Source organism: Centroberyx gerrardi, chromosome 1 (assembly GCF_048128805.1).
Source record: "Centroberyx gerrardi isolate f3 chromosome 1, fCenGer3.hap1.cur.20231027, whole genome shotgun sequence".
Taxonomy (NCBI): Eukaryota; Metazoa; Chordata; class Actinopteri; order Beryciformes; family Berycidae; genus Centroberyx; species Centroberyx gerrardi.
In genome coordinates this window covers 26224885-26251545 of record NC_135997.1, presented here as the reverse complement: position 1 = coordinate 26251545, position 26661 = coordinate 26224885, and the positions used below count along the sequence as shown (strand labels likewise).

At 44.6% G+C, this 26661-nt stretch overlaps 1 protein-coding gene across 5 annotated transcripts in view; it reads right to left on the bottom strand.

Annotated features, from left to right (window-relative positions):
- chd9 (chromodomain helicase DNA binding protein 9) overlaps nt 1-26661 on the bottom strand; it is a 100032-nt gene that overhangs the window by 65146 nt on the left and 8225 nt on the right. For 3 of the 5 annotated variants that reach the window (XM_071910232.2, XM_078285010.1, XM_071910233.2), the window contains exon 3: nt 6657-7063. In XM_071910232.2, coding sequence (XP_071766333.1) covers nt 6657-7063 — 407 coding nt within the window. Of the gene's footprint in view, nt 1-6656; nt 7064-9609; nt 9820-21505; nt 21571-26661 lie in introns of those variants that run through there. The other 2 variants (XM_071910236.2, XM_071910234.2) reach the window with 2 other exon arrangements.

The window sequence follows — 26661 nt, the reverse complement described above, 5'->3', positions numbered from 1 at the left end:
CCCATCCTCCGATCATGCCAAATAACCTCCATCCCTTACCCCCCAGCATTGTCCTGCCCTACTTGGCACGCCGCCCACTGGGAGTGTATGTGTGTGGGTTTGACTTTAATGGAATCGAGATATGATAGTGCTTTGCGGGCCAAGAAAACAATGTGGTGCTCAAGCATCTCTGAAAGGCCTTCATCGCCTTTAAGTGGGTCTAGCTCAGCAACATTGATTGTGTGTGACTGAGTCATCTTCAGAAATTCCTGTTACGTGTGCTGTGTGTATGTCTGTGTGTGTGTCTCACATCCTGAGGGGCTTATTGAGACAGTGGTGCTGGTCCTCGTCAGGAAATCCCCCTTCTTATGAATGGAAGGCTATAATCTCAATGCCACGCAGCACACAACTGGCAACAGTATTAACAGCACCACCAAGCTCTCTGTTAAAGACAAATATCAGCACAGTACACAGAGCTACACAGGGGATTTCTGCTTTATTCAGCATGCAGTTGATTTTAAAGAGGGGCAACATACACACACACACACACACAAACACACTCTAACACACACGCAAGTGCACGTGCACACACACATATTTATATATCGCACAAGCATACAGTACATATGAGCATGCACGCATATACACCCTCAAAAGGATTAACTGGGAAAACACTCAATTAAAAAACAGCTTTAGGTTTTTCCTAATGTGAGAGTGAGGGAAAGAGATTAGATAGAAGAACAGCAGGCAAGCATTGAAATATGAACAGCTATACACTGCGGCGTATAGGCTAGACCTAAACCCCCATTTTCTATCATGTAATTGATCTCATGAGCACCATTTTGTTTGATTTTTTTTTCCGCTACTCACGGTACACTGCTTTGTAGTATCAGCATATTCAGAACATGCCTGCACACAGGAAACGTTGGATTCACAGCCTTGAGCATGCTGGGAAGAACCGAATTCACAGTAGAAAAAAAAACAAAAAAACACAAAACAGAAAATGTAGAGAAGGGAGGAGGAGGGGGAGAACAAAAAAGGGAATGAGCGGCACAGTGCTTTCATCTGATGATTATATGAGGCTATTTTTCAGCAGGTAGGCTGGCTAGAAAAGCAAATTGCAGTCTGCAGAGAGCTGTGATCAGTCAAGCCTGGCCTGTACAATATAGCCCTTACCTCACCTAGGGCTGGGTTTTGTTGGAAATATTTTTATACCTCTTCTGATCTGTACTGATACTTCAGTTTTCATACCAGATCTAAAATCTGTCTTTTCCAATGCCTTTGTTTGTTGGATGAAAGCTCTTTTTATTATGCAACAGAGTAAATGATTTTCTGCTCAACACTTGTACATACCATCTGCTTTCTTTAACAGAATTAAACTCTGTTCAATTGATGCCCAGAGTAAAAATACTCATTGTATCCAACATTCCGTAGGTTTTCAATACTTTTGGATGATTAAAAATTGATAGATACTAAACCTCACTGTAGTATTTCATACTGAGCACTTGCTTCACCTCTCTGTACACCTCCTACTTTATACCATCTTAAAAAAACAGGGACAGCAGGCACAGTGTACAGTGACCATCCTCCCCGATAGCTGAGGTGACCTCTGTAAATGATAGGTATATGCTATACTATACGTTTTTGTTTTTCCAGGCTTTTCCATGACTATTCCAGGACATATCATGCAATTTCCACAATTCCACAGTTTAAAAGCTGACTTTAATGTGTCATGTCTTGTTTTAGCTCACTAAAACATCACTTGGGACTTAGGTAATGGAAATTTCTTGTGTGGTTTTACTCTTTCAAAGGCACCCACACCAGCAGCCCTACTTGACGTCAAAGCACTTGAACAGTTGAAAAAAATAAGATCATAGACAAATTTCCATAACATTCCCAAAACTCTTTTTGGATAAATATCATTTCCTATACGTTGTCCAGGACTGGAAAACAAAACTGCTAAATTCCATGACTTTTCAAAGTTTTCCATGACTACAGCAACCAAGGCAAGAAATGTTGCTTGTCCACCTGCCACAGTGGCTACTACCTCCCTAATTTCACCAGCTGCTTTCATTCTAACTTCTCACCCGTTAACAAGACTTGGTGAATAGGATTTCCAGATGATGATAGGACCCCTAAATGATGTTGGATGCCTGCCAAGTGTCTGTTAGAATAAACTAATTTAGCAACCGTAGAAAGCATTTACCAGCATTTGACTGGTACTTAAGTGGCAATTTCCGGTTCTGGTAGGACCCCTGGTAGTAACAACAGTATAGTGGTCTCACAGAAACAGACCCTCAAGGGCCCAGACAACCAGATAGTGCTCTTATCTCAGCCTCCATTCCCTGCTCGCAGACAGGACGGGCACATGAGTTGGGGATATATACATACACATACTCAATCCCAAACACACACCCTTTTATAGCATGAGTAAGACCTGAGCGCGCAGGCTTGCACGCACCCTCAAGAGAGCGGAGGCTGAAGTAATGACTCTTGCGGAAGGTTAGTGCCTCTGCAGCGGCTACGCATTAATATTTCATGGGGAGAACCTGGGTGGCGCATGCATATGAACAGGTCTCTCCTCCAGCATGAAAACCTCCCCAGAGCTTTGTGTACGTCGGCTGCCTCCATCGCCCCGCATCAGCAGCAGCATGATTATCCCTCACTGCAGCTCTTAAGGCATACACACCCACTACATGCATGCAGACAAACACCAGCTCACAGTACACGGTAGCAAGGGTCCACCGATATCACCATTTTCACTGTCGATTTCCTAAAATTTAAGTATCATCTGGGAACAATTAATAATCTGATCTGTTACTAGTACTGAAAAGGACTTAGACCATTAGCTTAGGGTCATAGGGCAAAAAAACAGAGAAACCATCTCCATTAAAGAGCTCTGTACTCCCACTATGTGTCAAAAAGGGAGTACATGTTCTTTGATTTCTGATTTGTAGCTCTTGGTTTTGGATTTCAGTGCTGGAGAAATTCTGATACCAATTATTTTAGCCTGGTATCTGGACAATATCTGTTTCCGGTATCGGTATCAGAGCATTGCTTTATAGTGACAAAAAAAAATAATAATAATAGTCACAAACAGTAAACAACACGCATCACCTATAACACAGTGTTCCATCTACACAAGTCCGATACAAACATCATCCCGCCTGCACTATACTAAACAAGGGCCTAGTCTACGCTGAATGTGACAGAGGATGCTGAATGTGGCCCTCTGCGGAGTGCTGAGGTGAAGGCCGACCTCAATTCTGTCACCGCGCTGCCGGTGGGCACTTCATCACTGACTTGGTCAACTTTGTCTAGGCTCCCAGAAGGCACTACTGAAGCTAGTTTACTCTCTCCTATCACATGGGGGGCTAAGGAGGAGAGAGGGAACACATGCCTGAATCGTGGAGGTGCAGACCATGGTGAAAAGAGTGAAGTTGCCACACATTCATAACCTCAATAGAAGTCGTATGTATTTCATGCTTTAAAAAAAAAAGGTGCCAGGTGTGCCATTCATGGTACATGCGGCTGAGAGTGTGGCGACTTCTTACGATTCAACACCTAGACCTACCTGCCTCAAAGAAACTGGACTGCTGCTACCATTTTGCCCCCAAACCGGAACACAATGGAAGCAACCATATTAGCTTAGATGTGTTGTCCATTAAATTTTATGCATGGAAAAAGCGGGCAGTCCACTCCCCTTAGTGGTCATCATGAGTCAAATTCATGTTGGTCAGTCAGGAGTAAGTCACTTCACTCCTCTACTCCTATGAGCTATCAAACTCAATCATGGTGTACAGCACTTGAGAAAATAATATACAATTAATGTCTGTTCCTTATTGAGCAGTATGTAATCAGTAAAAAAAAAAGTAAAAGATCTTTGTGTGAAAATTTTCCAACTATGAATCTTCACGCCTTAGCTGCAAATTTTCACACAACTCCCACAACCCTCTTGTCATATACAGAAAGAACTATACGTCATTGCCACAATTGCACCAAGGGACTGTGCCATATCTGTACATGTTTTCTTAATTAACACACAGGGAGAGGGACTCAGAGTAGGAGAGACAACAGGAAGAAAGTTCTGGCAGGATTGCTTTGCACCATCAATGGACACTGCTGTGACAGTTTCTGAAGAACAATGTGTGACATAGTAGGCTATATTACATATATTGCAATAAATCATTCATTCCATAAATGAAAGAGGAACTCTCTCCATACAGCTACAGCCTTCAAAATTGCTCAAGACATTTTGCAATATACTGCATCGCACCTCAACCTGCTTCAACACCACAGATAACAGCAACCTGCAACATCTATGCCACAGTCTCCACCCCACTGTATGGTGTCTTTAAATTGAATGAGTCTGAGTATCTACAACTAACATAAACATCCTCAAAGTACAGGTTAAATTAAATAATGGGTTATGAAATGCAGTACATTATTTAGATCTAAATAGGTTTTAAAAAAAGATTAAATAAAAACACAAGATAATAACATAAAAATAACACTATAGACCAAAAGCATTTGGCTATGATGATAAACTTCAACTAGATAAGTGTGTTAAAAGCAAACCATAAAAAGACCTCAAACAAGAATAAAGGTCACGGCCTCTACAATTTTCTGTCAGATTCTGCCAGTCTAGGCTGACCAGACTGAATTAGTTTGATGTTTCAAAATGGCTGGAATGCATGACGTAATGAGTGTTATGAAAGGGCCACTGAAACAATAGTGGGCTCCATAGGCTGGGCTATGCTGCATGCTGTTGATCTGAAGCTTTTCCCTCATGTAGGTCAAGTATGGTTACATTGTATAAAAATGTGTTGTGCAGCTCATTATCTAATGGCAACAAGGTGTCATTCACTCATCTTTTTACCAATAGGAATTACATCAGTGGTTCTCAACCAGGGGGTCGCAAGCTAATTTTGGGGAGATGATTTATAGGATAAGAAAAAAAAAATGTCTAAGAAATACATTTGTTATCATCTCCATTTTGTTTTCTTTGTCTTTTTCTGATGAGCCAAAAAGGTTGAGAACCACTGAAGTGCAGAATGTAAACTATGTTTTTAACCTTTAAGGAATGAATGAACTAGCGTGCATGCTTTTTTTCAGCATTGCCCTACCTAGTAAAACCTCAGTCCTCTACTGTTCTCCACTGAAGCAGCACTCTGCTCAGAGGAACCTCCACAGTAGTTGCTGAGGGAAAGGTGAGGTTACTCATTCACGTGTCACAGCTGGTCTGGGGATCAATCAATAACCTCCAAGTCACAAGCCTTGTAGGGCTAATGGAGGGCAGTTGATAATAAAACCATCACAATTTGCAATGTGGTTAGGAGGGCAACAGATCTGGGTCCGCATTGGTTAAGCAAGTCAGAGTTAGAATGCTGATCTAAGATGTGTTCAGGTCATACATGACATGATCAAATGGCTCTTGCTCAGTGATCCCAACAGGTCAACACTCCTCTGAATAGCTGGATAAATATGAGCCCTGCTGCATGTTAGGGGAAGTGATGCACCAAGCATTTTTGGGCTTTTTTTTTTTCCGCCAACAAAGTGAACCAAGTGGTCAATATTTCCCAGCAAGAAGTTGTCTCTATGTGAATAAAGGGACGATGAGGCAACTCCTTGATCAATGTTGCCCATCACAGTAGGCCAGAGAGTTGTCGTGCGCATCACCAGCCAAGTCTGTCTAACTAAAGCGAGAAAGCTGGTGGAGGCCCTCATGCTCCTCGAGCCTGCTGAGACGGCATCAGCATGACAGATGCCTCCTCTATCTCACTATTCTCCCAAACATCAGCACTGCCGCAACTTTCTCGTCATCACACACACACAAAGCAAAATCCATTATCTGCTACAGCTATTTCCCTACCGTCTAGCTCATACAATCATTAATCAAGGCAGCAGCCAGCCAGACAATATTGTCGACCATTGTGAGTTCTTCTCACCCTCGCTATTCTTGAGTAAGAAACAGGCCTTCTCGGTGATAGATGGCCAGGTTTCAGCTGCACTGAGGACCTGACATTATCCAAACATTCCCCTCTTCCTCCAGCTCCCCGCCTCAGCCCTCAGGTCTGCATCAGCTGATATTTCATTAGCTTGCGCTGGGTGTGGCTTATAGCTGCACAGTTTACCAGGGGGATGGGAAGCGGATTATCTATACATCAGCGCTACATGCCTCAACACACTAGCTAGCAGTCTCTCACATCTAAATGCAGCCTTTGTTTGCTCCTCCCCTGTCTAGGCTGATGACCGTGCCTGGTTTATTGTTATAGCGTGCTGTAAATTCAGCTGAACTTTGAGCTGCCATCTTGGCAGCCACTGCTTCACAGGCAGAAAATGCATGCTACTAGGAAAATGCAGCAGAAAAATCAACCAGTACATAGGAGGCTAGATCAGTGAAATATTCCACTGTTGCTCTATAATTACAAATGCAAAGAAAAACCACAACTGACAGGGTACATTCCTATATCCTGTACAGCTCAATGGGAAGAGTAAGGCAAAAACACTACCAGCATTAGGGCTTAGTGCTGAGCCCAGCCAAGCTAAAATGTATCCACTTTGGATAAGAGCATCCTCCAAACAGCATATACAGTATTATTCTAATTACCTACTGGTTTATCCCATGACAAACAGCATGTAAATGGAGTGCAGTACAGGTACTGATGGCTACATACCCGATCTTGGGCTTCTGCTTGGGCTTGGAGGAAGGCACGATGCGAGCCTTCTTGGAGGCCTTCACTTTGGGCCGTGCCTTGCTGTTCTCTTTGTGCTCCCGGTCACGGTGCGTTTTGTGATGCGAGGAGCTGGGGAAGCTCTCAGGGCTCATGACCCTGGGGATGTTCTTCTCCCCCCGCTGGCGGGCCTTGGCGATGGCCTCCGAAATGATCCTGTTGGCCTTCTCTTGCTTGTCCTCCACAGCTGACTCCATCTGATGATGCAGCCTCCGCTGCGTCCTCTTCTCCGACGAGGAGCTGGATGAGGACGACGATGATGAGGAAGAGGAGGAGGAGGACGAGCTGCTCTTCATTGGGGGACTGAGGACCCTCACCTGGCTACTGGGACCATTAGCGTTCTTTCGAGGCTAAGGGAAGAGAGAGAGAAAAATAAAAGAGCAATGATGAGAATCTACACTCATGATTTCATCATTTTAACGACATCTAGACTAACATCTCACACATACCAAAGTAATGATGTCATGTAGCCTATTGTAGGCCACATACACAAACACACAAACCCTAAATAGCTGCAAATGAAACATGCTGTGCTATACAAAGATCTGTTGTATGTTTAAGTTGACGCAACTTGAAAGTAGAGTGAATGACTGAGGCCAATTTTGTTCCAAGTCGAGGTGTAGCTGTGTTTTTCTCACATAAGGGAAAAAACACAAACATAGGTTGCCTTATCCCCGAGGCCTAGACTGAACCCAGTTCATTTAAGCATGCTGGCTTCTGTAGTCAAGCAGTTGCTGTACCACATTTTTCGCTGTCATTTGACCACCTCCACATTTATCACACATTTCCCACATACAGAAGTGTGACATAGGCCATTTTCAGCTTGGCCTGGAATGAAATTAATCCAACCTCTATACAGACATGTTTTTCTTTTAAAAAAAGGACAGCATGGTGCATTGTTGAGGCCCTCAAAACCCCTGTGTGCATCATGTTCATGTTTCATAACATATAGCACATAGTGACGTGGGAAGAGAAAGCCATAAAATAGGCAATGTGCTGTGAGCTAAGGAGGCTATTTTATAGTCATACAGCTCAGCTAATAGATGAGTAATACAAGCAAACCTTTGTTTCCTTTACAGGAAATGGTGCCAGCAGATTGAGACGCTGTTTCATTGTACAACAAGCGGAGGATGAATGCGGTTATAAAACGTGAAGTAGGCCTTGCAGACATATTCAAAAAATAGAAAGAAAAAAAACACTGCAACTCCCACAATCTAAAGAAGTCACAAAAGCATTTGGTGCTGCTGACCACTGCATCTACCAGTTCACTCATTCAGAAAAACACTGATGTGCGGAGACTCTGTAAACCACTCAGACAGCAGACCATGTTGCTGCCCCCATCTCAGATGCTCGCTGAAGGGGGTTGGACCCGTCTCGCTCGGCAGCGTGCTCACTTTTGCTTCCTATCGGACTCCACTACAGACTTTCAGCATGGCAAAGACCGGTGTTTCCCCAGGCATTCATCTTGGTCAGGGGAAAGGCCTCTAAAACTGGTTTCAAACCATGTGACATGAAAACTCTCCGTTGAACCCAATACAAATGAAATTCTTTTAGGTGGGGTGGCTATTCAATAGTAGGGCAAACATTGGCACAGACTGTAGCAGGCCACATTGAGCCTCGCAGACATAAATAATCCAGCCTGCCTGATACGTGATAATATGTGAATAATAGATGGCGTGACTGCGGTTATTCCTACACAAGCGCCTTGTGGTGGGCCTTGAGCCCAGAGGAGAGGGAACCCATAAATGGATGACCTAATCTAAAAACGTGTTGCGTATGCCTACATGGCCCAGGCGCGGCCGGTCGTTTTTTTTTTTTTTTCCACACTGCTAAGCTAAATAATGAGAATTATCTCGAACCTCACAAACAAAGCGGGGGGAGGGGGTAAAATAACTAGCGATTCATTTGGAAGGAAGGAAGAAAAAAAAAAAAACACACACACACACACACACACACAAGAGCTGCATTATGATTTTCACGTGTGCAACGCTGCTGTGGCTATTAGGGAGAAATTTATTGGTTCATGCTGGAATGTTCTCATTCAAGTTCAAGGTAAAAAAAAAAAAAAAAAAAAAGAGGGAGGGGGGTGAAAGTAATGCTTAAGAGCGGAAGAACATGAGGGAACACGAGAAGCGGCAAGGCGAAGGAAAAAAAACATGAAAACAGGAATGAATGCATGTATGAAAAGTGAGAGAGAGAGGGAGAGAGAGTGAGAGAGAGCAAGCGAGCGAGCGAGAGAGAGAGGGGAGAAGAAGATAAAAATGCACCAAAACTGAGAGCACTGCAGCTGTGTAATACATCTATAAATAACTGAAATTACAGGCTGCCAGCACTGCAGTGATTTCAATCTCTCTAGCAGCACGTAGTCCCATGAAAACGGTGGGGACCATTACAGCCCACAAAAAGGTAGAGAGAGCTCCATTTGGGCCAGCTAGTTTTCTCTCCCTCTCTTACTCTCTCACCCCCTCATTTCCTCATGTAGTGAGCTCTCTGGTGACTGACAGGCTCAACTCATGGAAGACACACACACACACACACACACACACACACACATACAGAACAGCCTATACATAAACTACAGCACAGGACAACTGGGAGAGAGGAATCTGTGGAGAGCGAGGGTGGGAAAGCGAGGTATGGAGTGAATAGAGAGAGGGGGTGGGGGGGGGGGTGGGGGGTAGGGAAAAAAAACTGTAAATCTAGTATGCCTTGATAAGGTCTAGCATAGCGAAGCAAATGAGTATGGGGGGGGGGGGAAGCAGCAATGAGTTCAAGATGGCGGCAGTGCAGCATGAGCCAGTAGCAGAGGAGGTTGTTCAGTTCCTGCCGGCCCCTCCTCCTCCCTCCCTCCTCCCTCGTCCCTCCTCCCTCCCAGCTCTCCGAGCAGCTCACTTACCCTTCCTCTTGGCCTCTTCACTGTAGACATGGTGCTTTTTTTTTTTTCTTCCTCTTTCCTCCCCCTCTCCAACCGGCTAACAAAAGCCTTGCCCTTTCGCCGGGTTTTTTCTCTCTCCCTTGCTCGCGCTCTGTCACACACTCTCTCTCTCACACACACACACACTCTCTCTCTCGACAGTCGTTCTCTCACTCTTCCTTGAGCCGTGTGTCCCCCCTCCCCTCCCTCCTCCTTTTCCTCCCCTCCTCCTCCTCCTCCCCGGTCAGCTCTCCTCCTCAGGCAGTGGAAGAGCGTCGGAGCCGTTCCGTCTCCTCCTCCCCCAGCGGGCAGGGCTCAAGAGGAGCGCATGGGAGCTCCTTGCCTCTCTCTCTCTCTCTCTCTCCCTCTCTCTCTCTCTCTCACCCTCGTCTCTCTTCACGGGGAGCTGAGGGAGCAGCGCTGTGGGCGGTAGAGGAGGTGCGTGGCAGTCCAGGAAGCTCTCATTCTGCCGCTGCTGCGTGCTGCTTCGGCGTCGTCCGGCTTAACCCGAGTCTCCCTCTCTCTCTTGTGTGTGTGTGTCAGAGTTGCCTTCCCCTACCTCCTCTCTCCTCCCTTCTCATTGATTCCCCTCTCCGCCTGCGTTTCGCGTGCGCTCTCTATGCCTTTCTGTGCCTTCTCCTTCCTTTCCCCTCTCTTTCTTGCTCTTTCTCCTTTGCCGCTTTCTCTCGCACCTCTTCTTGTCCTCCTCACAAGCCAGGATAAGGTAGGTTACTCCTTTATACACACAAAAGGCTTTTGTGTTAGCTTGCTCGCTTGTTCGGCCGGTTGTTTTTTCCTCCTTTTTTCCCCCCACTTGTTTTTCTTTTTCCTCCTTCTCCCTCGCTGCCCTCCCCTCTCCCTGGCTGGGGCGTGTATGGCGAGCTCGAGACTCCGGCAGGCAGAGCGGCGGAAAATGAAAGCACAAAGCAGCGAAATGCATCAGCATGAATATTAGAGATGTCGTTAAAACCCGGACTCGTTTTTCTCTCTCTCTCTCTCTCTCTCTCGCTCACTCGCTCGCTCTCTCACTCTCGCTCTCTCTCCCTCTCTCTTTGGCTCTTTGTAAGGAAGTAGGCCAGCAGATGGTGCTAGCAGTTATTACATTAACTTTCACAACTTAACCCCCAAAGTACTGGATTTCTACAACACCACAGATTGTCAACAGGATAGTTTTTTCCCCCATGCAGGCTACCGCAAATGCCCTGTTGAATTATTTATGCCACACCATCATCCCAAAAGGCTGGACAGACTGGAAAGATTAGTCCATCAGGATAATGATCAACGGTGAGAAACACATTGGAACAAATTCCCAAAGGCTAAAAAAGTCTTCCTCATCCAAATGGCACACAAATTTACAGACATTCACAAATGAAGGCAGCACAGCACAGCACACTCACTACTCTCTAACCATACCAGACACATGCAGCCAACGCAGCACTGACTCTCCAGCGGTGAATTGAGACACTCTAGTGGGGAGCGAACCCGACTACCCCGTCGTATTTCCTGGAATACGATTCCACAAGAGGGGATTGAGACGGGCAGCTCTTCCTGGGTGCCTGAAGGGGTCCTGGGAGAGCGAGCCAGCCTATCGGGGGACTCCTGACAACATGATGCAGGGGCCATGTGCACCGGCTGGCACATGGTACTGAGAATAACACAGAGACACACGGCTGGCCTGAAGCCAGGCGCAGGGCACTGCTGGGTCAGCCTGGGAGCTATGAGTTACAAACAGATGCCTCACCAAACAGTTTTTAAACCTTTTTCAACTGAGCATGCTTGCTCTTTTCCAGAAACAGCCTGTTTCACATTCATGCAGTTCCACACATTCACACCTTGAAGCTGCCCACTACAACCACAATTATCCACTGGTGGCCACTGAGCAGCTCCACTGGAGGAGTTGGGGGTTGAGTGCCTTGCTCAAGGGCACCTCAACTAGATTTTGAAGGGAGGGGAGAGAGCGTTACCCCTTCACTTTCCCCATCCACACAGCAGGGGGCAGGAAGAGGTGTGTTTTTGAAGTCTCAGTGGGGGAAAGCTGTATCAATGGCCAGACCCAGATCCAGATCTGAGAATCCAAATAAAAAAGCAAATATCAAATGTTCTCTATGTCTCTCTAGGAAAACAGCCTAACCTCCAGGCCTGAGTTTATGGAGCTAAAGATGTAATTTCTCAGCTTGTTGGGGCACAAAACTCCCATTCATTTCTAATAGAAGATTGCAATTTTTTTCTACTCTTTGTTTTTGTTCCAGTTCACATCGTGATCACAAAGCTCTAAAAGCTTTAAAAAAAAAAAAAAAAAAAAAAGGGGCTACTGTGTGTTTATTCAAGTATCGTTTGAATCATGTGGGTGTGCATGAGTAGGCTACAACGCAATCAAAGTATGGCTAAACATTGCATGTGGGTTAGATAACCTAAATAAACTTGTGTACAAGCGACCCAATTGGAATGGCGTGGGAGGCCTTATTCGGTGTGTGTGTATGTGTGTGTGTGTGTGTGTGTGTGTGTGTGTCTGTGTGTGCACGTGCTGTATAAGAGCAGTAGGATGAGCACTGCCACAACACAGGTATGAGGCAGGTCTTGGAAAATTTCTGTTGTCCATGTGTACTTTTGTGCTGTTTATATCTCTTACGAGGATAAAAAATGATTGATGTGTGTGTATTCCAGCACATGGCCGTCCTTCGTCAGTGTTTGAAGCAGCAGGCGTCAGATCCACCTACCAGGCCAGGCCTTGGAGTTTGGACTGTAGAAGAGGAGAGGAGGGGAATCGGCAGGCTACATGCCTGCTGGGAGCTGAGCCACAGCGTCCTCAGCAAGCCAAAGAGCACCACTGTCTGATAATGCCCATTAGGGAACTGCTATTGGGAATGAGCTTTGACTGTACACGCATAAACAGTGCACTGATACAGCAACATATAACTGATATAGCATTGATGTTATCGTTGCTTAGACCTTTCAAATGAACAAATAAATGAAACGTCTACAAAACGGTCTCACACAGTTGGAATGTGTACAAAGCAGTCTGCATCATTTCAGTAGGAGTACAAAATCACACAACCTCTATTGCACGTGCAGCACAGACACTACTGCCACTGTGGGGCAAAAGACGAAAAATAAGCTATGCTCAGAGAGACATAAAGTGGCAATTTCCATCCAGAATCCAACCGCACCATTGCAACAGGTAATAGTCTATTTGAAGCGTAAAAGGCAGGTAGTGAGAGACAGGTAGAGAGCTTGAATCACCTCAATAGATTCAAAACACAGAAAGGCTTTTAGCTGCCTTGCGTGGCTTTGCGAGAGAATATATTTTCTCTCTCGCTGGAAATGTACATGTGTGCATGTGTCAAAACGAGGAAAAAAAAAAGAGGAGGAAAAAAACAGGAAAAACTAAACGCACACATGCTCGAATGGTCATATGGCATGAAGCTATAGCGCCTTGGCAACCGAACGGTTAATATGCAAACGAGCCTACCAGCTCTGTATGAGGGGGAGTGGTTTCCCATAAAGACAGAGGAGGGAGGGGGAGAAGCAGGGGAGGGGAGTAAGAGAGCTGGTGAAAGGAAACAAGTGAGAGAAAAAAAGTGTGTGTGTGTGTGTGCGTGCAGAGACGCTGGGTGGCTGCAGAGGCACAGGTGTCAGTCTCTGAACACTCCATTACTACCTCATCAAAGGGCCTGTATTAGTACGCCACTGCACTCATTTCTTGCCTGCACCACCCTGAGAGAGTCCCCACTAACGCACCATTAGGGAAATGAGACCAGAGAGCTAGCGACTCACTGACATGCTGGAAGCGACAAGACGGTGAGCACCCACTGGTGCTTCAGAGTCTACAGCTAGTCGTCACTCTCGTACACAAAAGTCTAGATCCATGGCCAACTGGTGTCTAATGTCACTCACTGCTGGTGGCAATGTTATCCTTGACTGAACAAGAGCTTTTCAGCCTGATGCCATACTCATACTTCATACATTTATGCTGCTATAAACAAAGCGCAAATCAGGTGTTCTTACTGGTTATAGTGTTACAAGATAAACTCGTTCCAATTTTGATTCACATCATAAAAATTTTAAAGAGTTAGCAAAAAAAATAAAGGGGTAAAACAACATTCAGTTTGGTTCATGCATGCACCAGGCAGCAGGGTGGCCTAGTGCTTAAAGAAGCCATCCTTCAACTGGAGGAGCCAGGTTCGAGCCCTGACTCGGCACATATCCGTGTCTTAGACCAAGTTTTTTAATCCCTACCGGCTCCGGGGTTGCTGTTCTGTAGATGACCCTGACCTCTGACCTCCCTGGAGGGGAGCAAGAGAAAAGAGAATTTCTCTTTGGATCAATAAAATCACATTTAGTACTGAAATGATTAGTCGATTGATCAGGTCGACCGACAGAAAATTTATCAATTCTAATTTTGATAAATGATAAATCGTTTGTCATTTATCAAGTAAAAATACAAAACATTTACTGATTACAGCTTTACAAATGCTAAAATGTGCTTGCTTTTCTCTGTATCATATATTATAAAATGAATACTTTGGGGTTTTTTGGCTGCTGGTCAAATTAAGTAAAAAAATCACTTTTGGCTCTGGATGGGCATTTGTCAATATTTTTAACATTTTATAGACTAAATGATAAATCAATTAATTGAGAAAATAATTAATAGATTAATCAATAATGAAAACAATTGTTAATTGCAGCCCTAAACACATTATTATTATTATTATTATTATACACATTATTATCAATGTATAACACCTTTCAGGCATCTTTCAGAAGGCATTGTGCTGGGTGCCTGTTACAGCAAGCTCAATATGAGAATTGTCACATGAGTAAGAATTTATTTGAGCCATCATTCTCCAGCCTATAACATTTTATCAAATTTATAACTCTTTAGCCTCCAGCCTATAACTCTATTCTTTGCTGCTGTAATGACCCAATTTCCCTCCAGGGATCAATAAAGTTCATCTTATCTTAAAAGTACAAATAAAATCCAGCGCGTGCAACAGAATGATGCCGCAGTATTGGATTATCTCATTTGAAATGAATGAACTTCCGTCGGAAAGCAACACATTCAGCGCATTGAATGTGATCAAGGGGTAGGTGATCATGTTTCAGTTAGTGAGCCAACATGAGAAGCTGCCCTCTTCAACACCTCTACCCACCTCTACAAAAAACAAACAAGAAGCCTGATATATCAAGTCTTATCACCTCCCCCGCCTCCCTTCATTGCACCCTTGCCTCGATTTTCACACCATGTGCCATCAAATTACTTCAAGTGCACTTAAAAGTCAACCTTTGATGCTCTTCCTTGAAAAAAAGGACTCCCTGTAAGTGTGTCGTGTCACAGCGCTGTGTACTAAGAATAGGCCTGGCCTTGTGTGTTTCTCACAACGATAATAACCCCACAGACACGTACCTCCCCGACCATAACCAGAGCCCAAACCTATGGCCTGGTTAATGAAATATAGATTGCACTGTCAAGTCTAGGTGAAAAAAAAAAGAAAAAAAAGATTAGGCCCCGCTAATTAGGCCTAAGGCTGCAGGCCAGTTTGAAGCCAGAATGGGGTGTGAGGCAGCGGCAGGGCTGATAAATGAAAGGGGACGTGATGCACAGCAATGCTTCCTCAACCAATTAAATACAGCATCAGGCATTAATGATCCTTTACTCAGGGACCAGAGGTACAGTGGCTGGGGCTGAGCACGGTGCCCTAGAGAGAAGCCGCTGAAAGACTGTAACAGAGGATTATTACTGCGCTGGCCCTGTTCTACAGTCTGACCTGGTCTACTATGACCAGGCACACAGCCCCGCTGAGCCGGATGGAGGGAGGGTGCAAGGGGAGGGCAGACAGGAGAGCAGTGGTTCACAGGGTGATTATCAATACTGTGCACTTGAACTGAAATGTGATCATAGGCAAAACACACACAAAAAAAAGAAATTGAGCGTTTTTTGTACTTCTATTTACTTTTACCTTGGACAGTTTTCTGAGTGTGCATGATCTTTTTTAGCAACGCCCTGCTTCACATTCTTACAGTTACACACAGTATTCACAGTTGGCAGCTGCCCAGCACAAATACAGTCTTCTACTGTTGGCCATTGACCAGTTATGCTCTGGCAATTGACAGTTAACTGCCTTGCACAAAGGCACCCGGTCAGCAGCTGTTGAGGCAGGTGAGAGCATTCCTGATTCACTTTCCCCACTCAGATTTTCCCAGTTGGTCCAGGGACTAAAACCGGTGACCTTGTGTGTTGTGCAACTTCTTGGCTACCATACCCAATTCAACCAATCACTGTTCAGTCCAAACTAGGCATGCACCAATATGTACCAATTTGTTTGGGGTTAATGGACAAGAAACAACTTGTATATCAGCTATCTAACATTATTTCATGTGTTAATAAGGCAGCTGATCAAGTCACTCTCCTTTCATTTCTAACATGCAACATGTGGCCTATAGTATAAGACATTAGCAATGGGTGAATTCTCTATTAGCCTATTTCAGCCTGGTATTAGCTTAATATATACGATGCCAACACTGGTATTGCTGCATCTCTGCTTCAAAACAAAGCAATAAGCCTAAAATAAAAAAAAAAGAAGTAAGCAATGTTCTAGTGTGACGATTATATTTGCCTCAGCAGACAGTACGCTGCTAGCAGACTTCTACACCGGCTGTACAGTGGTGTGTACAGTGCGTTTGTGTGTGTGGGCCTCTCTGTCTGAGATATTTATAGTAAACACCCATAAAGCTCCGAGGACCGGGCCAAGACAGACAGACAGACAGGCAGATAGACAAACAGACACAGACACACACACACTCCCTTCTGTCCCTCCCTCTCTTTCATACATACAAAGATTGCTACACCATGTTAATTCCTTGCAAATACAACCATTAGCGACTCGCACTGGATACCATTAGCGGGGCCGGCCGTAGCAGAGGTGCCTCACCACTAGACCCCTGGTGCACCCTCCAGCAGCCCCCATCCAGGAGGGTTTAATAATGAGAGCCTATTAGCTCGTCATTAGGAGGTCAGCTAATTGACTCCTTTATTTAATTAAGCCGAGCACGGGCAGCCATTTCCATCGCTGATAAAAGGGATTATGAGTGCGGATGGATCCGTGTGGAGAGTTAAAGGTATGCTGGACCTAGTCATCTGGCTAGGACAGGGTTGGACACTAGGGGGCGACTGTGAGAGAGAGAGAGAGAGAGAGAGCGAGAGTGAGAGCGAGAGAGAGAGAGAGAGAGAGAGAGAGCACACGAGAGGTGAAGAGGGAGCTCTGTCACTAGCTTTATGTGAGGTGAGCTGCCGTGTCCAAATTGTGTATAGGACCTGCTGAACTACAAATGATCTATAAGGTAATTCTTTCTCCAACATCAGTATAGTGAAAATACCAGAAAGCTATATGGTTTTCTGACAAGATATCAGCAAAATATTAAGTGGAAATTAGCTGTGTAAGAAACTACCCACAATGCTATGTGACAAGTTGTGATAGTAATATTAATCAACAGAAAACAACAGCCTGACGCTAGATATGTGTCAGCCTTTGTGAATCAAGCATGTGTAAACTGCCATGTGTAGTTAGTATTAGGACTGTGTAACATGTGTAACTGTGTAACTGTATTGGAAATTTGTTGTAAACCTCTGGAAGGCAGCAAGACCACTGTCAAATAGTCAAGTGTGATCGTCTTGTGTGCTGGCTGTCTGCAGAATAATGAGCATTACAATTGCTTCTCTATGTGTGTGTGCTTCCCCTTTGGAGTGTTTCAGAATTCACTCAGGTGCAGCCAAAATGGTAGTAAGCAAAATAAACAGCCATGTGGGCGGTGGCAAACGAATGGACCATAACCTTCAAGAAAGTCTAATCCACCAAGTCAGCGGAGGCCTACCTACCCTCAAAATAGCTGAACCAGAAACAATCACTTTGTTGGAGGACTTTGCATACGCTAAATGATAAGAAAAACAACCAAAATGATTCTCATACTGACAGAACCCCAAAACACCTTGTGGCCTGTCCTCTGCTGTGTGTCTTCAGAGTGGAATGGTTGGGTTTGGCTTGCTCAGGATGCTCATTATCCCATTGACCCCTGCAGTATATAGGTCTGACCTCGGTTTGAGGGTTATGCAGAATACCCTCAGAGTATAGCCTAGGCCCGGCTCTGTGTCAATCAGGCCAAATGAATGAGAAGGGCAGGCAGAAAGATTCTAACCAGGGCATCTGTCCTCCTCACATCTTTAAGAGTCAGCTCACGGACAGGGCAGTCGGTCAGCAAGATTTAAGATGGTATTTTAAGGGCTACCACAGGCTGTGTGCACGCACATCCTATCATGAGCCCAAGTGAGAGCAAAAGGCAATCCATCTAAAGAGGGACACCCTTCACAATTAGTGGCTGACTCCAACAATGTGGCAGCAGTGCCATCATTTCACACAGACTGGCTGACAGGGTTACTTAACAGATTCAATTTGGAACTGATTTGGCCACCTGAATCTGGGGGATATTCACACAGTGTTCTTGAAGAGTTTGACTTGAAGATAAAAAATGAGCTATTTGGAACTCAGCCCATCATGCCGTTTTAAACATGCTATTTGGTGGATGCTTTTTTATCCAAAGCACATTTTTCTTTTTGGGTCAGTGTTTACAAATATTACAAATATAAATGAAGCTTTTAGAATCTCAAGACAGTCCATGTTCAGCTGTTACATATTGTCAGCTCAGACAATGAATTCCAGCATGAAAATCTATCTGCAATCTCAACAAATATGTTGAATTGCTAGAAAAACAAAGCCAGTAGTTGGGTGACAGTGTTTGAACAGGGAGTAGTGCCTTACTGCAATTACGCATCAGGCCTATAAGGCAGGTCTTCCCAACCCGTTCCCCTGAAATGAAAATGTGGTCACTAAAAAAGTTCCTAATCAAACTAAAATGATTTGACAATATTGGATTTCTATTTTGAAATGAGACTCTACTTATGGACTGCAGTGAAAGCAGTGCAGGTTGCCTCCACAGGTGTTATTGACAAGCTTGCAAGAGCCGTTTAATTTATCCCCCCTGGAGGAATGAAATGCGTTTGCATACTGAAAGACAAAACGTTTTCATGTACTTTACATGATGAGTCGTGAACCCTCCGCTTTAAGGCTGGCTTCCAGCAGTGCTCCATCCGTGTCATGACATGGCGCTCTCTGAATCAGAGACAGTGACGGCACATCAGGCCAGACACCGGGCGGTGCACTGAAGCTGAACTGTACAAAACAAGCAAGCCGGTGATGCCATTCATTAATGGGAATGTTGGTGCAGACTCAAGAGTGGAGCTGAGAGGAGGTCCCTAAGGATGCGAGAGAGAGAGAGAGAGAGAGAGAGAGAGAAAATCTGCAGGGGGCACACTGCCAGACCTTTACAACTCCTTCATTATTGAAGCAGTGCAAAGGGAGAGCAGGGCTGCTGTGCACGTAAAGAGGCGCAAACACACACAAACAGGCATGCACGTACATGCACACACTTCGAGTAAGAACCCATTCAGCATGTGAGAGAGACAGAGTGAGGCCTGCAGCCTCCAGGATTTGATGAAGTAAGGAGCTTTTTTCTGCTCCAATTTCCACTTCCTCCAGAGCGCGAGACAGGTGCCTGTGGAATGGCTCTCCACTGGAAAGGTAGAGGGCAGGCAGGTGGGGAGAGCCACATTATAACACATAGGTTTCCTACCAGCAACGGAAAGCATGTGAGAGAGAGAGTAATCTCTATCCTCTTTGTAGGAAGACAACATAAAAAAACAAAAAAAAAATTATAGCTTAAGTTGTGGGGAAGAAGGCTGGAGTATCAGAATCTTGTGACTTCCGTTTGGGTTTGAAATGTAGAAACTGTAAAACATTTGTTTTAGTTAAGTAATTCATATAAAAAATGAACGGAAATGTATCTGAACACCATGGCAACGTCTGTGCAGAGAGGAGCTGAGATTGTATGATACTGTGCGGGTATGTGTGCCTCTGTGCCTGTACATGTTCACTACCAAATCCAGATGGATTTGTTGTGCAACACTGAAGCAAAACTATCTCATCAATGGAACAGAAAAGGGAACAAAGGTGAGCTTCAATATTTGTCCTGTTAAATGTATCCTCTATTTATAAAAATGGGCAAAATAAGAAAAATCCTAGGTCTGAGTGATTTGAGTGTTTGTTAAAGTAACTCAAAAAGTAACATGGCGACAGTAAACATGCCGTCCCCGACAAATGAGGCCTTAACAAATATGTCACCTTGTTTTGACCTGTAATTGTAGCATCCTCGCTTGGGCCAATCAGTGTAATTTTGAAAATATTGGAACACAGTGGTGTGATACATCATTTGCCAGTTTCGTCAAAAAAATGTTCAGCAATGTCTGAGATATCGCGCCATGACAGACGGACGAACAAATGGCCATAGACCAATCCGTAGGCTTTCAATGTGGAGGACAACTCTCATCTTAATCATCGTAATCTGTTATTTTTTAGAAATAGTTTCCCCAACAGCGGAGTGGAGCCTCTGTGAACCGCAGCCATACTCTCAGCACAAAACGCGGCATCAATGGAACGTGGAGTTCAATGGTTTTGGTAGTGGTGGTGGTGAGTGGTAACACTAATGATGGGTCCGCCGGACTCCAGCTGCATTCACTCCGCCAAGCCAGGAGGAAACCTGCACTTCAGCAGGAATGTCAAGAAGGGCTCTACACTCAAATGACTGCTGTATGACACATTCGGCATTTCACGCAGCACATTCAGCCGCTGCGTCTCAAGGTTGAGAGCTCGCTTTGTGCTGTGTTGTGAAGTGAACACCACACAATAATACCAGAAAGACATGAATGGACCCATTTTTGATCAAATAGGGAAACTGAAACATGCCCTCGTAGGCCCTCTGGTGAATTATGTCAGTGACGGCATGATTGTATTGGACCACTACAACCTGATTCATTGAGGTGTCATTGTTTTTTTTTCTTCTTTTATTTAATATTACCTTTTTCTGGGATTGGATGATGGTAGCATGACACAGTACACGGTGAGTAATGATCTAGCAATGACGTACGAGTCTAAACAGTGAACTTTATCCCCAGCGCAAAAAACGAATGATTAGAGATTGAATGTTGTGAAATAAAAACATATACGCAGAACAAACCCTTTGACTTAACAACCTCAGCATCCATGGCAACTAGCAAATTACTTCCTCCAAACACCTGAGAAAACCTGTTTGCTGAAGTTACAAATCAGTAACTAGTGAACCAACTGCCGTCTCTGTGGACAATGACTACAGTAACCAATAGCAAGTTCTTTCAAAGTCAAACTGCTTGCGAGGCACGGCAAACACTGTATCAACTGTAAACACAAGGGCAAAGTCATTACCCTCTTCGCTTCCTTTCCTATATCTCTACTTCATGTTATGCTTAAGATGTTTTATTCATAGACTAGGGGTTCTCGGACAAAGTCTCTTCTTAAGACTGCTTCTTTTTGTGAAATAGCAACCACTGTGCCTACTGTAAACACAAGGGCAAAGCCATTACCCTTTCACACCATTTCCTATTTCTCTGCTCTGTCCCTCACTGAGAATAATTAACAAGTGGTTTTCATGCACTCTTATTCAAACCGTCTCTTTCTGTAGCCAGAAACGGGGTAGTAGTCTAGCCTTTCAGCTTTCCCCTCTCCGGAAGTCAAAGGTTAACCTGAGTTCAAGGAGGTCAAACTATGTCACAACCAGAAAGCCTCGCATTCCAGTCACACACACAAAAAAAACTGACTGCGGAGCAAACACTCCCCCAACCCACCCCCCAAAAAATATTCAAAGTCATTTAATCCCCTGAGAAGGAGGTAACAGAGAAAAGGACAGAGAGAAAGAGGGAAAGAAAGCGGAATAAAAAGAGAATACTTTATATTCAGACCTACTGTGCAGTTTGGGCTGGCAGCGTTCCCACATGCTCCCAACAGACTCAATCCAAGTACAACTCCCTCCTCCCTCTCCTCTCCCGCCTCCTCCTCCTCTGGGCCCTCCCCTTCCGCCCACAGCAGAGACTGCCTGACTTCCTGTTTACCTCTGACCCCTAGTTATCCCCCGCCCCCGCCCTCGTCTGGCAGGCCTCCAACAGACAGGCAGATGAGGCCGGATGCAAACAGGGAGAGCACTTGGCAGAGCGAGAGAGGGAGAGAGAGAGAGAGAGGCAGAGTGTGTATGGAGGTTGGGGGAGGTGAGAGAGAGAGAGCGTGTGAGTGAGACAGCCTATCACCATGCGGCCACAGAGGGGGCAGGTTTCCCAGCGGGGCGTGTGCGTCTGTGTGTGTCTGTATGTGTGTGTGTGGAGGGGGGGCGGGGGGGTACTTCCCTCCTCCCCCAACTGAGGAGTGACATGGTGTCAGGTTTCAAGGCTGGCTATGGTGCTGCCTGCCTGGCCTGGCCGGCTGGTTGGCTGGGAGTTATATAAACCTCACTGAGGAAGGTCAGGAAGCAACAAAGCTAGCAATTCACAGGGGGGGCAAAGACCCCCCCCCCTCACTCCCTCCCCCTCAAGGCTTCTCTCTCTCTCTCTCTCTCTCTCAAACACACACACACACACACACACACACACACACGCTCGCTTGCTTACTGGCTGCACGGCTAGGCCAAGGGAGGCTAGAGAGGGGAGTGCAGCGATACCCAGTCAGAGAATAAATCTAAAGCAGTGATGCAGGCAGGCAGGGAGGAGGCACCTGCTCTGTGTCACTGCCGGGGGCCTGTTAGTGGCTACAGCCGCCCAGGCCATCAGTATACATCAGTCTCCACTTCCATCTCCTCTTCTGTTCTATTCAACAAGGGAACTGGTTATACACTTGTACTTAAATAGTTCTGATGAACACTGAAAACAGCAGAGTGTATTGGCTGGGCACAAATTATGGGAGAAATGCAGGGGCAATCATTGAGACTGCGATAGTGTCATGCCAATGGAGAAAAGAGGTGAAAATTAATTCTTATCTACCAGAACAGACTAAATTGCTGTGAGGCTGATATGGCACCACATGGGAAACACCTGACCCCGCAAGAGATTAAAAAGAGGCTAAACGGCAGCTTAGAAAAACTGATGACAACTTTTACATGAAGTCTAGTCTGTTTTTTTTCTTTTCTTTTTTTTTTTCCCATCCATTAATGTTGTGGAAAAACAATCTCCAGTGAAGTGCCCCACCCCAACCCAGAGACATGAATACTAACATTTGGGACAGCTTAAAATCTTCTCTGGTACCCTTGATATGGACAAGATAAAAAAGGACAACTTTTGGGAGAGCTGACATGAAGCTCAATAGAAGCTACAGTACACAACAGGCAGTAGGTCGGTTACAGAGGCGTTTCGGGTTCGATCCCTGATACAGACAGTGCCCAATACTGCTGAAATGCCCCTGAGCAAGGATGCATCGAGCAGCTCTAAAGACAGGTATTCAAAGCTAGCCAATATTAGCTAAATGCTATGATGCAACAGAGGCAATCCAAATTAGACGAATACATGGAATAAGCCATTAATAATGGTATCTTGAGGAATCATTGAGTAAAAGCAAAAAAAAAAAAAAAAAGAACTCTCATTTCATCAATGAATTATACATATGAATAAATACAGTCATATGCTGCCCACTCCCAAATCAACAGTCATCTCAGTTTTGAGTTTAAATGATGGCATCCTTAGGCACCGACAGGACTGAAATCAGGTCGGCCAAGGAGGGCTTTCGCTTCATGCCAGGAAGGGGTGTTTTGCATGTGCTGCTGTTGCCCCACAAATCTTCAAAACCAGTTCCCCCTTGCCTTTGGGGCGCAGTTTAATTTGTGCCCATATATAGGTCTATTAAATCCAAATCAAGACACATCAGGATTGTGATTAAGAACACAAAAGAAGAAAGACAGTAATCTGCCACTGGAAATGAATGACAGCTGGGTGTCCAAAACTGAACATCCCTGAAAAATCCGGACAACTGAGACATGTAGTGTGTGTCTAAAATCAAAATTTTTCAGATTACAATAAAATAGCCAAGCTTGCCAACTTGTGCTCAACAAAGTCCAGTGCTTCTGACTACTGAGCTGAGTAACACTTGGCCAGCTTACCCTGAGGCTTATGCTGGTTTATTCTCCACTACAAATGACTGAGAAAAGTGCTTGACACAAACTAGACTTAACATTTAGGATGGGTCACACTCACTTCAATATGAAGCACAGATATTCAGCGATAGATGCAAATCAGCAGTGGAAAAGGTTTGTTTAATCTCTTGGGCACACTTCTCAGGAATTGAGAACTGGTTCATTGTCCTCTCAAACTGTATTTATCCAGGGGGTTTGCTGAGCAGCATGTATGCTCTTTTTTAGCAGCACCTTGCCTCACACTCTTACAGTTAGCAGTCACACCTGGGAGCTCCACTGGAGTATTTGGGGGCTTTTAGTACTCAGGGACACCTCAGAGGTAGTTTTTGTGTGAGGGATGAGTTGCTTATTCACTTTCCCCCATCGGGCACAATTCAGCTTCTCTAGCCTCTAGGGAACGGCCACCACCTGTCATCCACTCCCATGCGTTTTGAAATTTTACAAAATACACTGAAAACTGAAAATGAAGGATTTTTTACATTGACGATAAGTTACATCCAAGCAATTTTTTTAACTCAAAACAATACCACCCCACCCCCACCCCCCACCCACACACAAACAGCATGCTTTATCTGAACAAAGCCTCTCATTGTAGAGAAGTCAGTTTGTTTAGAAATGTGAACAGTACTATTCTAAGTCACAACCAAGCAGAGTCTCGTTATGAATACAACTTGCCAGAGCTTGGCTGAAAATGACTATGATTAGTTGAGACTTCAGTAGGACAGTGAGAAGGAAAAGAGAAACCATTCACTATGAATAAGCTACAAAAGATGGGTTTTTCTTCTCAGAACCCAAAATCCCTCCCTATATTTCTGTGTGGAAAAGTTCAATGATGCCCTGTGACAGTGGCTGAAACCCAGAATAGGCTTCAGGACACGCTATATATCCAGATTGGAAAAAAAAAAAATCACTACCTGAAATCAATCATTCAATCTCTCTGAAATATAGAGGAAGCAGTCTGTTCAAGAGTTCAGCTATCATTTTGTTGACCATTGACATAAGCTAACTTAATTTGTTTTACTTTTGTGCCATCAATCATTTTGTAAGAGTAGGTGTCAGTTTTTCCAACAAGGTAGATATCTCATTTTAAAGTAGAACTCTTCACTTGTAGACTGTCTGGTCAGACCAAGGGGCCTCTATTTGTCTGGATCCAGTACCATAAATGAGTTTCTTTTTCATTGTATTTGCTCATTAAGCATGTGAGCACTTGAATTTAACAGTTTATGGGGCTTGCACGGCTGTTTTGGGGGCTGCTTTCCTGGGTTCATCTTTTTGAATTAGAATCACTTTAAAATAAAGACTTCAAAATACTTTTGTCCTCCAAATCATCAAGACTAACAACTGTAATTAATTGTTGTGACCACAAAATCTACCAAAAGAACTGACTGAGATGATCATTTTAGCCATAATTAGTAGAATTATCTTAAATCATTATCACCTTAATTTCCAAGTACACTAAATATACAGGAATTTGTCTTGGTGATACTGGTGCAGGGAAATACCCATAACTTGTACTAATATAAGTCAATATGTATGTTACAGGGACAAAAGGACCTCACATTCAGTGGGTACAGAGATCTCAAGACATCAGATCTTGACACAGAGATCTCAGTCTTGAATTCCTGACCAGTCACACTGGCAAAGAGCTGCCTGACTCACATGGGTACACGTAAACACAGACAAACAGCATCCAGCGTACAAGGGACTCGCTTGAATATTCGCTGCCTATGAGCTCAAACTGCCTCCTCAGAGAAAACCCCTGGCAATCCGAAAGATGTTGTTGAAATGATTCATGGGGCTGTACTCAGGCTAGAGCTCTACACCCATTGCAGTACATTTGATTTTAGATCCATTGCAACAGGGCCTGAGACATTATTTTACTTAATTTAACCTCTGAACACAATGAGCAGGCAGCACAAATCCATCTTGGACCCCAAGTGCTCGCCACAGCTGCATCTGACCATTACAACCATCGGAAATCCTAATTAGCCACATTCACTGCGGGGGAGTGAAGAGTGGGCAGCTATCCCCTGATGCCTTGCCTGTTCAGCAAACACACTATCAGCAGGCTCTTCACACATCAGTGCACATGAATAGCATTGTCAGCCTGTAAGCATCAACACAGGCTGGATGTTGACACAGACAGGGAGAGGCCGGTCCGTATGGCTGGGGTTCATGGCCCCGTTTCAATCAAGGACCTTTGCAGACGGGCAAATGGCCTGTGTGGACGAGCTTTGGTTTGGGTCACCAGCTCTGTTGTTGCCCACAGCCTGTTAAGAGGTAGTTTAAGCAGAACTGAACAGACAGGATGTACCATGGCTACTGTAGCAACCTGTGAGTCATCACCAGTAGAACAATGAATATTTACTAATACACAGGATTTGATGCAATTATTGCTGGTTCTTTTAAACTAGGGTGAGTGCCTACATACATAAGAAAGGGAGGGTGAGTGGGTGAGAGGACGTCAAACAACGCTTCATCTATCAGTGATGGTGAGATGTATTGTGCTTTGTCAGTAGTAGGCCATAGAAAACAAGAGCACTCTTAAAAAGGATGTGTCACTTTCAACACATCTGTGTGTCCAGTTTGAGATGACATGTTTGTGTTACTTTAAACAAAATATGTTAACCACAATACAACTTGGCACAGCATATGTTGGTATTATAATAACGCTGTCTTGAAAGCTAACACAAATGTTAAACTGGACACATGGATGTGTTAAAAATGACATATCCATTTTTAAGAGTGCAGGCCGTGATCATGCTTCTGCTGTTGCTGCTGGTCCTGCGTCACTCCTGGGCCAGGGAGGTCTGTGGATGCTGCTACGTTACTAGCCAACTGAGCTCCAGGAACCGCCTCAAGCCTGTCACAGCCAGCTAATGCATTCTCCCAACCTCCCCCTCGGTTGCTCTTCTCCCTCTCATGCTCCCCCTCTTTCTCTCTCCC